Source organism: Telmatherina bonti (genome assembly GCF_933228915.1).
Source record: "Telmatherina bonti genome assembly, chromosome: 3".
Taxonomy (NCBI): Eukaryota; Metazoa; Chordata; class Actinopteri; order Atheriniformes; family Telmatherinidae; genus Telmatherina; species Telmatherina bonti.
In genome coordinates this window covers 16845033-16862131 of record NC_136621.1, presented here as the reverse complement: position 1 = coordinate 16862131, position 17099 = coordinate 16845033, and the positions used below count along the sequence as shown (strand labels likewise).

The 17099-nt window shown below is 40.1% G+C and overlaps 1 protein-coding gene across 3 annotated transcripts; it reads left to right on the top strand.

Annotated features, from left to right (window-relative positions):
- The first annotated feature begins 2662 nt into the window (after positions 1 to 2662).
- On the top strand, positions 2663 to 16879 carry aftpha (aftiphilin a). 3 transcript variants are annotated; one of them, XM_079261655.1, is made up of 9 exons: positions 2663 to 2792; positions 5581 to 7099; positions 8015 to 8154; positions 8294 to 8423; positions 9089 to 9145; positions 10592 to 10714; positions 10820 to 10880; positions 15667 to 15790; positions 15862 to 16879. In XM_079261655.1, the coding sequence occupies exons 2-9, from the start codon at positions 5609 to 5611 to the stop codon at positions 16001 to 16003; spliced, it is 2268 nt and encodes a 755-aa protein (XP_079117781.1). In that variant the 5' UTR covers positions 2663 to 2792; positions 5581 to 5608; the 3' UTR covers positions 16004 to 16879. The 3 variants fall into 3 exon arrangements, with proteins under 3 accessions (XP_079117781.1, XP_079117779.1, XP_079117780.1); XM_079261653.1 differs by having other exon boundaries at positions 10817 to 10880; XM_079261654.1 differs by lacking the exon at positions 2663 to 2792 and adding an exon at positions 3584 to 3674 and having other exon boundaries at positions 10817 to 10880.
- Positions 16880 to 17099: the final 220 nt, after the last annotated feature.

Here is a 17099-nt window from a genome sequence, read left to right as displayed (position 1 = left end):
AACTTCCTCTTCAGCCGACTGTTGCCTAGCAACAGCAGTTATTGCACATTTTCTGAATTGTTTTTTGTGAAAAAAAAATCAGAATAAAATAGTTATAAAAGTGAATGAGGCCCTGTGATGGTCTGGCACCTAGTCCAGGGTCTATCCTGCCTCCCATCTGCTGAGATCAACTCCAGCTTGAATGAATGACTAAATCTGTTTTGGTAATCTGCTTCACCATCCATCACATAGCATCAGACAGGTTAATTACTACTGTTTGCAGTCTGTACATCAGAAGGAGAAGGTTGGAAATAATCAGACTCACTCAGAAACTGAAGCTGTGGTTTCATTGATATCTTGATACATTCATTAATTGAAGTCAAACCGAGACTTCAGCCTCTTCATGAGCTGACCATCAGGACAGAGCCGTGAAAAACAGGAACATACACATTTCCTCATGACACTACACTCCTAAGAAATGTAGTCACTTCCTCTTAATACAACATTAAAATCTCAGAACCTGAAAAAAAAATCAGGTTCAATGTGAGTCAATTTAAAAAAAAAAAAAAGATTTATCCCAGATGGGACATTTATGTGGCGCAAGTAAGTAATTATGTAAAACTTACGTTATATAGCACCTTTTGAGAAATTAAATAGAGTATAGAGTGCTGTACAGACAAAACTATAAAGAGCAGAGCGATTTTCAAGTTTTGCAGTAGCTTCGGCTTAATTTGTATAGCACCAATTTACAAGTAAGTAATCACAGGGCACTTTACAGACAAAATAAAGTCAAATGAAATCAGTTTTATGTAAAACACACACCAGATCATAATCCTTCTTACATTCACTCATTCGACCCCCCCACCCCCGCCCGCTTCTGCCTCTTCAAATATTTTTATGGAAATGAACACCTGACTGCCTCTCGCCTGATGGTTGCTGGGATAGGTTCTAGATTCCTGTAACCCTGAATTGGACAAAGCAATTAGAAATGGATGGACGGATGGATGGATGGATGGATAACTAATATGTTTTAAAAAGTATCTATGATATTTAACAAAAGTAAATTTCATATTTTTGTTAAAATAATTTCAATGTGTTCATGTGAAATTTCTGTATTTATGTTTAAATGTGAACTATTTACAAAGAAAGGGGATAACTTGATTTATTACACATGGAAATATACACTGGTGTACATTTAAAATGAAGTCACTATCTGGGAAAGTTACTCCATTCATCACGTGAAGTACTAGATTTTTAAATGCTAAGTGGTTTTGTAGATTTATTATCATCTGGAAACTGACGAATGTGTGAATAAATACATATCTTAAACAAATAAACAAAAAAAACCAAGAAATAACAATATAACATACAATATTTTACGTGTAAAGTTCATATATTAATGAAGTCATACATTTTATAAAAAAAATAAATAAATAAATAAATATGCCAAAGGTTGTAACTAATATTGAATGCTCTTAATTAATAAATCAATAGATTTTTATTATATATTCACAAAGAGTATCTTTCTATCAAAATATCTATCTTTTTATCAGAATTTATTTTGAACTAAAAAAACTTTTAAAAAGAACAAATATTGGTTACAACAAACAAAACATGCTTCTTAAGATCGAAAGGGGTTTTGGAGAAGTTGAGCGCTTACCTGGTCCAAAAACCCCTTATCAATAACACTTTCACTGAATCTTTGAATAGTAATACACATTATATTCCATTACAATAAAACCTAAACAGTACACGGTGGTAATACACACAGTAAATCACAATATACAATAACATTTCTTTTAAAAAATATCCCTAAATCCCTATATCTTTTAATTAAATAATCTTTTATCTTTTGTTTAAATGTTCATCTTAACTGACATGTTTTTACTTCTTCACTACAGCTGTTCCAGAGTTTAACTCCTCTCAAAGAAATACAATGGAGTTTAGTATTTCTCATGGCTATTTTTCATTTCTTTTTTTTTTTACATGAATGTTCCTCTCTGACTAAATACTCTCTCTTAACTGAAATAAATCTATATATCTATCTATCTATCTATCAAAACATTTTACATTTTAAAAATAAAGATGTAAACAAATTAAATTAATCATAAAATAGTTCAATTGTAGAATTGTTTAAAGTCAGACTGTTCACAATACAATTGAACATTGTTTTGTTTTTTCAAATAATAAATATTATTAAATATTTTAATATAGCTTTTGTACTTTTCTTTCCCACAATGTCCTCTGGTTAAATTAAATTAAATTAAATTAAATTAAATCTATTATTTCCAGTTGCAACAGGTGCAATAACAGATCTGTTACTGTCTTATAGAGTGACTGGGAAAATATATTTTACCAAATGAGAGTGTATGGAGAGAACAAGAACAATGTTGGGAACGATGAACTTGGCTGTTAAAACCATAGACTGTAAATAAAGACAGGTTATGACATAAAAACTCCACATAATATTGCAGCAAATAGTCATATCCTGGGATAGATAACAAAATGGTCATATTATCAAACTAAAATTCCAGAAAAGACATTTCCTTTCATGTAAAATGTCTTGTTTTGCCTCATAAAGTACTCGTGCGCTCAGTCTGAACTACCTGTTTCACGTGGAAAGTTTGTGTAGACGTGAACTGCTCACCGAGCGGTGCATGCTGGGGGATACTGAGGCAGGACAGCAGCATCAGCAGCCGGCTGACTCAGCCTTCACTTTTAGCCGTCCTACCTGTCCAGCCAGCCGGATTTGACAACCTGTGGGCAGGGCCGTCTTCTCGCCAGTCATGGACATCTGCGGCCAGCGTCTCACGGTGAGTCCAGCTCCTACTCCGGTTCACGGGCACACCTGCTGTCAAACACCCGGCTGGGAAGGCTAACGCTAAGGCTAGCTGTACGGGTTAGCTAGATACGTAGTTAGCTCAGGTAGTTGACTTCCCACCTGTGTTTGTCTGCGGCTTTACTATGCATTTGAATTAATATGACGTCTTTCCGTGTAGCATTATAATCGTCCTTTTAACCGTAGCTTTTATCATTATCTGCTTAACTTGTGTCATATCGCCCATGCTAGCCAAGCTAAGCTAGCTTTCTTTAAAACTCATCTAAGCAGTGTCCCGGCCTTGTAGTTTGATTAGCAACCTTATGGTCGATGCTAACCAAGTTGATGATGTTGGAGCAGTAAATTACACGTCCAGTTGTCTCCTTTTCTGCTCGAAGACTGCTGTCAGCTCTTTAATAGCATAACTCAGCCTGCTAGTTTGCTAAACAACTTGTTCCATTAGCCTCCTAGCTCCTGTTAACATCCGACATCAGACATGTGAGAAAAAAGTGTCAGTTTTAAGTTTTTGAGATGAAGATGATAAATAATCTTCACAGATGTTTGTTAATAACTCTAAGTACCGACTAGATGCAGTGAGTTTTAACTCTTATTCGGCTCAGTGATCTTAAAAAGGTCTGTCAGGTCATTTTTCTAGTAAGCATAGTGGTTAAACTGGTCTATCTGGAAATGCATGTTTGTGGGCCAGCTCATCGCCGGATGCTTTACCTGCACAGGTGTTGTAGTTGATAAGCTAACAGAGCTAACATTCTCCAGCCTGTGCTCTGGTTGGTGGCTGGAAAGAGCACTGGTTTCCTGTTTCAGGTATAAGTGGAGTTACTGGATGGCTCCAGTTTCAGGTTTTTTGAAAGCCTTTTGGGTCAGTTTACTTATATTTTACTGCACGTTTTAGCTGACAATTATTTCTTATTCAGAGACAAGTGAGCTGGTTCACGATAAATTTTATTTTGGACTTGCGTTCTTAAAGGATTTTAAGACACAGAAGTGCTGTTGTTTCCTAAACTGTGTGCGCAGTGAAGAAAATTATTCGTGTGAAATTTTAAGGTGATAAAAACTATTGTTTCCATGGCAACTGTAATTTGAGCCTGTTTTTTTTTATTTTTTTTTTTTTATTTGTTTTTAATCGATTTAACAATTATTTTTATTTGTATTTACAACAGCTTCCCTGTCTGTGCATTTAGACAGACTTAGTTCTGGAGTCTCATAACACAGGTTCTTTAGTATAATACTATGGTTCATAAAAAACTAACATTGTTTTTTTTTGGTACACATTGATAACCAATTATTCAGGTTCTTAAGCAACTTTTTTTGCAGTCTGAATGCGTGAAAACGCTGAAACAGAGCCTCCGGTAAACTTGTTGACCAGAAGCTTATATTGAGAGAGAGAAGGAATCTACTCTGAATCGTGTGTTTTATACCCTCCATCACAATATTACATCCTACCTGAGTCTTCATGGCATCCTGTGGAACATTTTGGTTTGTCTTTGTCTCCTGTGTTGTTCATTTTTAAAACCCTTGGGCCTCTCTTTGAGCCTGTATGTGCTCTCATGGATCATTCTGTCACTAGATCTGATAACATCAGCCCTGGCAACCAAGTTGGTGCATAACAAAAATACCACTCTTACTGGGTAAAGAAGAAGCCTGAGACACACTCGATAATGGGAAAGATATTGATATGATAAAGAGATGTAGGCGCAACTCATTAGCCAGTGTAAACTTGATGAAAGTTTGAATATGACCATAATTTGAAACTGTTTCTGTCTTCTGGCCGTGTTCAGAGTAACGTTCAACTGTCTAGCAGCAGAGCTTTGTGAACATAAAATCACTTCTCTGCACCATCAGACCAGGCAGTGTGGTCTTAGTTCTGTTTCGAAACTTTCAGCAATACAAAATTAATCTGTACATCAATAACTTCTGGTCAGAATATTAATCTCTGAATCAACCACCTGGGGCAATGAGGGTTAACATTCAGTTTCATGGGGCGTAACATTAGCTCTGGTAGTTAAACCTTGATGTGCAATATGCATTAATATTCCAAAATCTTGGCTAAAAGCTCATTAAAATCATTTATACATTTTATTCATACAGTGCTTTACTACATACTCAGCAATGCCTTATATATAGCTAGATAATATGAATTTAAAAAAAACATATACTTTAAAAGAGTTTAAAATAAAATGTTATGCAAGTAATTGTCAAATCTCAGACTGTTAAAAAGATGCCTTTGGAGTTGTAACGTCAGTAGTTCTGTAGTAGCATTGTGGATAACTCCAGAGTGGTGACGTGAAGATAAATAGCTCTGTGCAGCTTACAAAGACGATGTGATGGAGAAGTCTCAGAGTTTCATTCACTTCAGTAAAACTAGACCTTCTTTGTTTTCTTTAAAAAATTGTACTGAATATTTGTTTTTCAAAAAGTATAACCTCTGGTTCAGAGTCATTTATTTAATCTTTCTGTACTGGTGAGCCACTATAGAAAGTTATTCTGGAGCTGTGAAATAATCCCAGCCAAAAAGAACCGAGTCCAAAGAAAGAAAGAACTGGTTCAGATTTAAGATTTTAACAGAGAAGCTGCTGCTCAGAAGAAAAGAGAGAAAACATGATTGGTTAGCGATCGTGTCAATGATCAGCTGACTGTCGATGTCTCATGATGCCGTCAGGGTTCAAAGTAAAGATCACATGACCTGATATGGGTCACAGTTTTGGATGCTGCTGCTGCTGCTGCTGTCATAACATGTCTCACCGTTGCTTCTTTTTGTGTCTCAGGTGTAACCCCGCCAATCGGCCGAGAATCATGGAGCCAGACGTGATTCGCATGTTCTCCTCCTCACCGCCACCGATGGAGGACGGTGCAGAGGAAGAGGACGACGAGTTTGGAGACTTTGGTACCTTCTCTGGTGTCCCAAATAGCATCAGTTTGTCAGAGTTTGATACCCCTACTACATTCAACCAGAGCCAAGCACTGACTGCTACGTCGCCACCTGAGCTCCTTGGCAACAGGGGGGTGGTGGGATTAACCCACCGGTCCGGGAACGAGCTGTCCAAGGCCAATGGTGTGGGGCCGGTCAGCTGCCTGAGCAGTGGGCCCTCAGAAAGAACTGAGATGAAGAAGGTGGTCTCAGACTGTAATGGCAAGGGCCCGGAGGGGCTAACAAATGGGTTTGTAAGCTTCGATGTTCAGGGAAGCCCCTCCTCACAAAACTCTGTTAACTTTCACATAAAAGAAATGTCCACAGAGGACACGGGCAACGTCCCCGACATTGGCACAGAGAACAGTTTTGCAGACTTTGCTGCTTATTCCAGCTCTGATGGACACGTTTACCAGATGGCAGACGTAGACGCAGACCTGGCGGAGGACCGTCCCACGGAGGGTTCTGATCAGCACTCTAACGCAGAGCAGGGAACCGTCTCAAAGGACAATATCAGGGACACAAATAGAACTGAAGCCGACCCACTGGGCTCTGATCCCCCATGTGCTCCTGATCCGGACGGCCCCTGTGACGGGGACCTTCATACAGACTCACTACAAAGGGACGAGGCCTGTCCGCCACAGGGCTCCACCTTGGATGCTGTTTATACGAACAACTCTCCGTCTCTGAACAGGACGGACGGGATCCAAGAGGTGCCGGATTGTGGTGATTTGTCACCTGACGGACCTGAGGACAGCGAGGCAGGGCCGACAGATGAAAAGGGCTCTGAGACGGAAACGGAGACAGAGACATCGTTTGGCCATCCCCTGTCCACCGATGCCCTGGAGGAGTACGGTGATATCAGCACCACGGGCTCGGCGCCGTCTCCACCTCTGCAGGGTGAAACGGCGGTGCCCGCTGAGGATGACGAGGATTTTGGGGACTTTGGGGACTTTGGAGACGCTGGCTCATTTGGGGGTCAGGGATTCGTGGATTTTGATGTCCAACATGATCAGAATCTGGTGCAAAGTTCCGATCCGATACAGGAAAATGCAAACACGGATCAGGACGACGACTTTGGCGACTTTAACTCCCCCAGATTTCTCTCCGCTCCAGATGACAGCGAGGAGGGAGGAAAGTTTGCTGACTTCCCAGTTAGTGACAGTTTTGGGAATTTTTCCTCAGCCCAAGGTGGGGAAGTGGATGCCGGGTGGAGCGCCTTCGGAGACCAGCAGGAGGTGGAGGAGGAGTCTTGGGTAGCCTTCAGCACCGAGCCGAGTGTCGCTCCTCCTGAGGAATGCCAAGAAGAGGAGGAGCGGGATGAAGAGAAAGCTCCCGCAGTTGGAGAGGAAACCAGGCAGCTGGATCAAGTTCCGGTAAGAAAAAGAAAAAAAAAAAAAAAAAAAATCACATCAGGAAAAACTGCTTTAATGCAGGAGGCCTATGAAGGTCACATGTTGACCAGTGGAAACATGACATAAAATGTTCACTTTCTGTTTACTACAGAGTTCTTCTTCTTCTTATTATTATTATTATCATTATTATTATGATTATTATTATTATTATTAGTAGTAGTAGTAGTAGTATCTGCATTAGGGTTAATAACATTTGTATTACCATTATTATTACGAGCAGTAGTAGTAGCATATCTTTTTTTATTTAAAACTTTTTAAAACTCAGATCAGTTAAATGATCAATATTGTAGTTGGATCTAAAAGGAGAACTGATAATAAATTCTATAGGTCCTTAATGCAGATGATTGATGAGCAATCAGAACGTTGCAGCTGCTGGTTGAAGTAACATGAAACTGAATCTAAATAATGTTATGTGTTGGGGAACGTTCATGTGTTCAACATTCAACATCAATCTCTGGATTTCTGGAGCTTTTCTAATCAAAAAGGTAAATTTTTCACAGAGAAATACTTCACAGCTCTCTCTTTTCTGTATTTCTGAGTAAACAATAGAAACAATGAGGAAGTGCAGCCAGACACAGGGAGCTCCTCAGTTCCAGCGCTGCTGCGGTTTTTACTGTTTTTATGATTAATGCCTCATTAATGGTGTAAGTGTTCTCAGGAGTATTATAAGATTTAAGATACAGAGAACTTTTACTGACTGAAGTTTCCAAAAACTCAGAGATCCTGTTATATTAGTGCTGGTTATTATACTCTGTTTTACACTGTGACGTTTAGTTATTTTTTTAACAAGTCGTTAAAAAAAAGACTTTTAGTGTTCCAAAGAGTAGAACAGCTTTCTTGTTTTGGGGTGAAAATCAGCAGCTGTTTCCTCCCCAGCCGTCGCTTTCCGGACGTCTGGAGAAGCTTTTCCATGGCAGTTTCCCTCCACTTGCTACCCAGCTGCTGGAGGACCAGGTGGTGTCGCTGAAGATCCTACTGGAACCTGCTGAGGAGAAGGAAAGTTCGCCATGCTGCCGGTGAGATGGAGATATTTACTCTGAGGTTCCAGGTATTCAGTGTTGTCCACACTGAATCTGAAACACCTGTAAGGTTTCCTTCTCAGATGTTCTTGTGATTCTTGTCCTTAACTCTGCTGCATCTGATTGGTCGGTGCAGGTCCGGGCATGGCGGCGTGTGGACCCAGCTTCAAGACATCCACGAGGCATTGGGCCTCAGGTATCAGTGGGGGGGCTCCCACTGCAACAAAGCACTGCTCTGCTGTTTGGGTATCGATACCAGGAACATTGTAAGTCTCTGCTGGGGTCCAGAAACCTACCACACTGAAACCACTCTACACCATTTTTAGATTCAGCTTCACTCTGATGATTTCACATGATCCACGGAAGCTTTTTTATTTTACAAGCATATCCCAAAAATAAAAGGTTGAGACGCTGTATATAGATAACAGAATTCAGTGATACTCAGACTCCACCAGATCTCTCCCTTACATTGTCAACAAGTTCTGAGGAACTGTAGTGTGTAATTTGGGACACTGTGATGGATAGCCTACCCTTTAGGTGAGCTATGGATGTTTTCCAGGGGTTTATATCCTGTCCAGGAGATTTTCAATCCAGATGAAAAATTCAGTGTTTATTTAGAGACTGCATAGCATAAATTTACAATAAACGATCAGTAATAACAGCAATATTTATTACCAAGTCATCATAAAAAAGATCACTATCACTACTGTGTTGCTAAAAGACATCATAAAACAACTTCCTGTCAAACTTTCCATCAATCAGATAGAAAGTTGACTGTAATGGTCAATAAGGAGCACCCAAATACTAAGAAGTGAGTAGAAAGTTCAGTCTGTCTGAAAAAACATAAATATTGATCATCTATGGCTGGTTCAGTCACTAAACTTTGTGTTCGATTGTCTAAAACCAACAAACTATGCTTCCCCCCCCCAAGCTGTTCACCGGACAGAAGAAGCAACCTGTCATCGTACCAATGTACGCCGCTGGTCTGGTGAGTAAATCCTCTGGTTGGACAGACTGCTCGACTGTTAATGCTCCAGTTAGAATGAAAATAAAAACAATACAAACTCCACATGAAAGTAATATCTGCTGAGATTTATCTGTTCAGAACATTGATTTCTGATACAATGCTGCTCTTAATGAAGTCAGCCTCGTTCACTGATCTGGAGGTTCTGTTTTAGCACAGCTGGATGGAACCAGAACACACATCAGACTATGATGTTTTCTTGTTAGTTAAAACTGAGGACATTTGTTTGTTTGGAAGATTGTATTAATTTTGAGCTGCATTTGGGTTTTTGACTTTAGTGGCCTGTATGGACGACATCCGTCCTCAGTTGAAAAATTGAGTTTTTTTTTTTCCATTTTTCTAGGTGGTGCTGGAGGTGGTTTAAAATTACGATGTATTACTTTTGTGATGTATTATCATTACAATGTATTCACACTGGTTCCGTTTGGTCTTCTACTGATACTACAATTTGTTTGGAGCAGTCTGAACAATTATCCTCAACCTGTTGTAAAGGATTTACCTAGTTTGGACCAAGGAAGTGAACTCTGGTCTGATTGAAAACCAGGGATCTATTGGTTCCAGTGTGAAACGAAATGGAGCATCCAGTGAAGCAAAGACGGGTAGTCTTGTAGATCAAGGTTGATATCTGGCTGTTTCTCCTGATGGTCATACTGGACAGATTTTGGTGAAAACTGCGTCAGGTTTGAAAAACAAAGTAAAACCAGACTGGTGAAATTGGAGTGGACTGGATCTTCTTCTCTTTTCTTCTTGATCACATCAAACTGGCTGATTTTTGTTTGGTCTCAGTTTACCTTGTTTGCAGTTTGTTTACTTCATCTCTTCAGATTGTCTCTACTCAGTCTGTCCTCTGTGACTGATTCTGTATGATGATAGAAAAATTTCAGCATTAATGGACCAGGTCAGAATTATTTTATGACATTGAATTGTTGACTTGACGAGAGTGTTCAGTTTCCCCTATTGTTTGTTTTGTTTTTTTTCAGTGGTTACCTCAAGATAGTGACTTAATTTTCTCGTTATCTCGAGATAACAGAGCATTTTCTCATGATCACAGCATAATCATCTTGTTATCACGACAAAACCAAGTTGGTTATCCCATTAAAAAGAGATAATTATTCTGTGATCTCGAGATAACGGTGTTTTAAAAGAAAAGAAAAGAAAAAAAAAAACATGCAACGACGACTGCTCTCGGCCTCTGTATTGACTTCATGTGAAATTGCTGCACATGCTCAGTTTGTTCTGCATGTACCACTACAACGCTACTACGACAGTATTCCACATTCTGACACAGAAATACAAGTTTCTGTTAGTCCCAGAAGCTGAAATGATTCATGGAGGCTGAAAACACGATGCTATGAGGTTTGTGTGTGTTATGTTTGTATGTTAGAAATGTCACATGAGCTCTGTATGTAGGGGATGCTGGAACCAACCAAAGAGCCGGTGCAGCCTGTGTCTGCGGCAGAGATGATCGCCTCCATCGCTCAGGCTCCCGCTGCAGTGTCCGAGAAAAACTCCTGTTCCACAGACGCAGTCCAGGTGGGCCAACACACTTGTGCTGCATGATCAACTTTCAGCAGCAGGTCAGTGATTATCACTGATTGATTTAAGATGAACTGACCTCTTCTCTGCCTCCGCCAGCAGGAGGCTCTCCCTCCCGTCCAGTTTGATTGGAGCAGCAGTGGCCTTACCAACCCTCTGGATGGTAGGTGAACCATCCCGACTTCCATTCCTAACCCACATCCCATCCCACGTCCCGATCTCGATCCCAACCCCTATCCTGATGACCTTTCCGACACCCATTCCGATCTCTAGTCGAACCATCGTCCTTATCGCCATCACAATCCCTCTTCCAACACCCATACGGACCCCATTCCGATCTCCTTGCCATCACGTTTTGATTATATCTGATAAAGAACCCGGTCAGAACTGAAGGTTCTGGAGGCAAATAAGAAGCGGCTTCAGTCTGTTTCTGGTGGTAACTCACCACCTCCTCCCATCATCACCAACACATTCTTCACCTGAACTGGGATCTGCTCTGAAGTTTCCTCGTTAGTCGCTGCGAGTGGAGCCAGATATCAGCTGATGCTGTTTGCTCCAACATGGAATTGAAACGGATCAGATGTAGGATTCATGTTATGGCTCAGAACCCAACAAAACAGATTTATACTGAAAGAGTTTGGTGTGTTGTTTTCATGTGAAGACACCATTTCCCCACAATCTGGTTTAATTCCAGTTTACAAGGCAGCAGACTGAGGAATATTGATCTGATCGGAGGTCTAATCCTTCATCTTAACATCTCTGCATGAACTCTAACATGTAAGAGTCTAACATGTAGCTGCATGACTCTGGTCTCTCTCTTTCTCTCTCTCTCTCCCTCCCTTTCTCTCTCTCTCTCTCTCTCTCTCTGTGTTAACCTCTCTCTGTGTTAACCTCGGCTGCCCGGCTGTCAGCTAGCGGAGGTTCGTCTCTATTAAACCTGGACTTCTTTGGTCCTGTGGAGGATTCAGGCTCCAGCAGTTCCACCTCCATCCCAGGTCAGCAGCTGCTCTCCTCTACCTCACCCTCACAATAACCTCTTGCTGGGTTTACTGGTTCAGGTTACATCAGGAACCAGATGATCCAGTCAAACTTTACAGACACTTCCTGTAACTTCCAGTCAGGTTGGACATGGATGGATGCTGTTTCAGAAATGGTTCTGACTCTGAAAACATCCCAAATGTTCATTGATCTCCACATTCAGTCTCAGTGAATGACCAATGAATTATCATTATTATTTTTCTGATGCTAATCGTAGCAGAAACGTCTAGAACGGGAACATTCCTGAACAAAGGCAGTTTTTCCCGTGAGTTTCCTGCTGAGCAACATTCGTCTCGGGGTCAGTAAAGTGAAAATAACCTTCCAGGAACTGACCAACACATGAGAGCTGCATTAAGTGTTAGTTTCTAGCTAACATGCAGCTAACATAGCTCAATACAACATCACCACTTCCCGTCCACTGAAAACTGGATGATACTCTTTTTTTTTTTTTTTTTTCTTCCCCCCTATAATCTGAGTATTGATGCATCTTCTGTCTGAACCGTGATGTAGACAATGTGCTTCCTCGTTTACCTCACATTCTCTTAACCAATCGACTCCATCCTTCTTATCCTCGCTTCTACTCTACTATTGTTGATCTGCAGGATTCCACCAAAAGGGAGCATTAGAGAACTCAGACCAGATAGGGTTTATGAATATGAAGGATGGAAACAAAACGACAAAAGAAAAGTTTTATTATTGTTTCACTTAGAGATCAAAGCAGTTGTATCATAGATGGTCTGTAAGGACCAGAAACCAGAATGCTAAATACGGTCTTCAGAACTTTAATTCATTCCTCCAACCCTTTGAACTTCCATCTGGTCACACTGGTTCATATACTGCCCCCTACTGGGTACTCGCATGTTGCAGCTGGTAAAAGCACAGTATTAATTTCCAAGCCTTCTAAAAGAAAGAAAGTAATAAAACAAACAGACTATTTAATAACTTAATGTGTACATACTAATGTTGACTGTCATCACATTGAGTTCATGTACCCACAGTATCAGAGAAATGCAGCTTTGCTCCAACATCAAACCAGTCTGAAGCTTAGCGGAGCTTAAAAACTGATTGGTTAAGAGATCCAGCTGCACATGTGCTAGATCATACTTATGACACAAGAGACCAAAGACATTGATTAACAGCAGTAAACGTAGAGCACATAGAATGGAGAGAAGGTTTTTGAAGCAAGTTTTTGTTGATTATTTACGCCCCATATATTTTCAGTAACTCATCTGGACAGTTATCCTGGACCTGATCAGACCAGTTCCGTAGCAATAGTTTCTACAGTGACTTACATGGTTCACCAGTACTAGTTACCATGGTAACTCAGCTGGGACTCATCTAAGCCACAATGGTGGAACCGAACTCTGACTTTGAAGATCCGAACTTTTGGAAATAAGCAAGAAATCTGTGTAATCTGGAGAGCTACTACAGAAGTTGTAGTGTATTACTTGAAGTCATCACCATTTAATTTTCTTTGTAGTTTAAAATATTTTAAAAACGTAAAATAAGTGTCAATAAAAAAATAAAGTTGATTTGCTCTTTGAGGGGTGATGTGGGGGTTGATCTGTGGTACTCGGGGCGCATTCACACTGATAAGATAATATGATTACTTTGGTGCAGTGTAAACACCAGTTGCACTATGATGTAGCGGACCAAGTAGCGGACTGGGGCAAAGGGTCTTCCCCTGCCGATGGACTATCCATTAGGCCAAACAAAAAGTGAGGTTTGCCAGCCACAATAAGGTATTAAGAAAAAGAGGGAAGAGTGTTTGTGTAGAAGGACAAACAAAGACAAAAACATAGCTATATGTTCTGCTCAGAACAGTAAATCTGTGAACCCCAAGACCAGAGTCTTGCATGGGTCCAGTTTTACCAGTACCCTCTTGAACAAGTCGGAATCACCAAACATGACCCGCTGATATCTCCCAATTAAATCCGGACCTGAGCCAACACTACCTGACCTGTTGATGTATAGACTATTCTATATTTCATTACATATGCTAAATTGACTTGTACTTATATAATGCTTTTCCAGTCATGCCAGCCACTCAAAGCGCTTTACACTACTCGTTACATTTACTCATTCACACACACACTCATACTACACACTCATACCCCGATAGGCACATCGGAGGGCAGCTCGGGGTCCTGTCTCTTGCCCCAGGATACTTTAGGAATGTAGTCAGTGGAAAACTGGAATCAACTCCCAACTTTCCGGGTGAAAGACGACTGCTCTTTCAACTGGAAAGTTAACTAAAAGTTGTAATCATGTGACTTGTACGTCAGCGGCATTTGTGAGTGGCAAAAAGATCAACACAGCAGGTGTACGGCTTCCAGCTCGGCTGCTGTAACTAGCTTTTCATGTTGGAAAATGTAATGTACATTTGTGCCATACCTTTTGGGTGTTCCAGCAGACATCCCACCGATGGGATTTAATTCTCCAGACTGCTGACCCTGAACAACGGGCGAAATAGTTTGCTGCCATCAAACGAGATAACTGGAAGTGTTCTCGGTTGGTAGAAAGCATTTGTTGTTGTGAAGCAGCAAAAGCCCCAAAGATCAAAAAGTTTCTCAGAGTGTAAAAACAACTGCAGTGAAGTTGGATGGATATTTGATATCTTGAGCCTTCACCACTGTGTAAATGCAAGATGTGGTGAAGACACTTTCAGTGCTAATGAAAAGTTACAAACTTTTGTTTTCCTTCATGGTATCAATAAAAAGTCATAAAATATTAGTTTCAATGTTTGCTCCTAAATATCATTGAGACATCCCTAATTTTTACATTGTGTTACCTGCTTCAGCTGTTTTTGGTTTGTTTTTGGTTTTTTTAAGCTCACGTTTGGCATGATAAGGAAATACTTTCCACATCTGAAGACATGACACCCATCCTGGCTCAAAACATTCATAAGTCTCGAGCAACTTGTAAGCTCTTTATTCTGCCCTTGTCAAATGTGATTATCAATTGATTAGTTGTAAATGTCATGGTAAGTTGATTTGGGAAGCAACATCTGTCAGTTGGCGCCTAAAAATGGAATAAAATTAAATTTAAATTTTTTTTTTTTTTTTTTAATTCAAATTTTTTTTTCAATTTTTATTTTAATAATTAAAAAATTGAATTATATGGAAATTGAATTTCCCTTTGGGGATTAATAAAGTATTTTTCATTTCATTTCATTCAGTTAAATCAGGTGTTAAAGTAGGCGTGACTAAATCATGCAGGACGGTGGGACTTGAGGACCATGACGGAGAAACTCTGGGTTCGAACATTCCTCACAGTAATAAGCACAAGGCTTGGAATTTGGAATAGCACAAGAATGCATCGTGTGGCTCATTCTTTACACTTCACCTCTGGTGAAGGAGCCAGTGTAAGCAGAAAGTTTTCCTGACCAATCAAGGTGCCCCATTTTCTTCTTCTTCCTGCTTTTCCATTATTGATCGTGTTTGTTTTGAGAACTCCTGCCCCCTAGCAAACAGCTGTTTTAACAATGCAACATTATGCAGACGGTTTAGTCCACTTGTGTTAAAGGCAGTTTAAACACAAACCAAACCAGAAGGAAATCCCTGCCAAACTAAATTGAGTCACTCAGACTGTCCTGGTGTGGATGCCCCCTAACTATGGGGGAAACACTGTTTTTAAAAGCTGCAGGTTACTAGTTCAAAATGAAAAGTTTGTTAAACTGAACTTTTTTACTTTTCCCTTTTTAATAGAATTAACTGAAATACTACTGGTGGCTTTTTATTAGTCATGATGATTAATTAAACATTCATAGTTTAGAAGAGATTTCAAACTACAGAGATAAATATTTTCCATCAGAAATAAAGCCATATGGACCGACCTGCGACTAAACAACAGTCTTCTGCTGGCTGATTCTGATCAGACTTTAAAGTTCAGTTTGTAATTTTTTTTTCCAGGTGTGGACCCAGAGCTGTTTGAGCTTACAACGGCCAAGCTGGACTCATCTGGTTCCAGCAGTCGGGTGGCTGACGCCTTCGCCCGCCTCATGTCCACCATGGAGAAGACCAGCACCTCCACCAGGTCAGTGGCCCAGCCACTGCTCCTCAGTTTAAAGTAAACACGTCTGAGATCTGTTTTGTCTCGCTGGACAGGAAACCGAAGAAAGACGAGAATCTGAGTGAGGAAGCGGCCAAAGTGATCGCGGAGCTGCCCGACCTCTCCTTCATGCAGGCCAAGGTGCTGATGTTTCCCACCACGCTAACGCCACTCCACTCACAGGCCACGCCTGACTGAAGCATCGTCACGCCTCTCATGATCCCGCCCATTTTTAATCACTTTGCTTTTCTTCATTTAATTTTTAAAATGAGCTTTTTTTGATTTCCATTTTATCCTTTATTTTCTAAATAAACTGAAGTCTGTGGTCAGGGGAGGAGCAGTGCAGCCACGAGATCTATCAGAAGGATTTAGGATGTAGTCTTGTACATAATCAGGGATTTCATGTTTTAACTGGATGATTTGTGAAGGAAACACTGGCTGAAGCTCTGAAACAAACTGAAGTGGAAAATAGATTAAAAAAATGTGTATAATGAGTATGAATTAAATTGTTTATATACATATATAAAATCTTTATAAATATATTTATGGACTTGAAACCACACTGCCTGCAAAATCCAGCTGAATGTTCGTCCCTGCGTCTTGTTTGGAGGCCTTAGTTTTTACCTGCAGGTCATAGATTACAACTTTTATTTTGTGATTTGATGCGGCTTTTTAAGATGAGAGGAGCTGCAATCCATCCCAGCACCAACGCTTCTGCAGGTTTTAGTTCCCATCTTCCTTCCTCGATTTCTTTGTAAATTCTGTGTGAAACCGCTGAAAGTGTTCGAGCAGTGAGGGTCGACTCAGATCATCAGAAGGGAATTTAAGGGACCAAGTTGTGTGTCCACTTTTGCTTTTCGTTCACTGTTTGTTTTTGCTCATACTACTGTGGCCCTGTCTCCCAGGAGGATTTTGCACATTGTAAAGATGAAATGGATGTAATCATAGTTCACTGTGGCTTTAGACTGTGTACAGTTAAACTATGGACTGTAAAATGTTCCGGAAAATTCCTATGGAAAAAAGCTGAATCACTTGAAGAGCCTGTCAAAAGGTTATCGTGCATGCCCGGGTTCTTTTCAGACCATGTGTAAATTTTACTTTTAGTGTACACAAGAAATTAAAATAATTTAAGAGAAAGTGGTATTCTTGGTTCTGGTTTTGTTTTTGTTCAGTTCCCTATACTTCATAACCCCAAGTTAGTTCTGGTATTTTGCTTTTTTTTTTTTTTTTTTTAATTAACTCTGCCTTTAGAAGTTGAACCTTTTTTTTTTTTTTTTATCCTGGAATAACATCC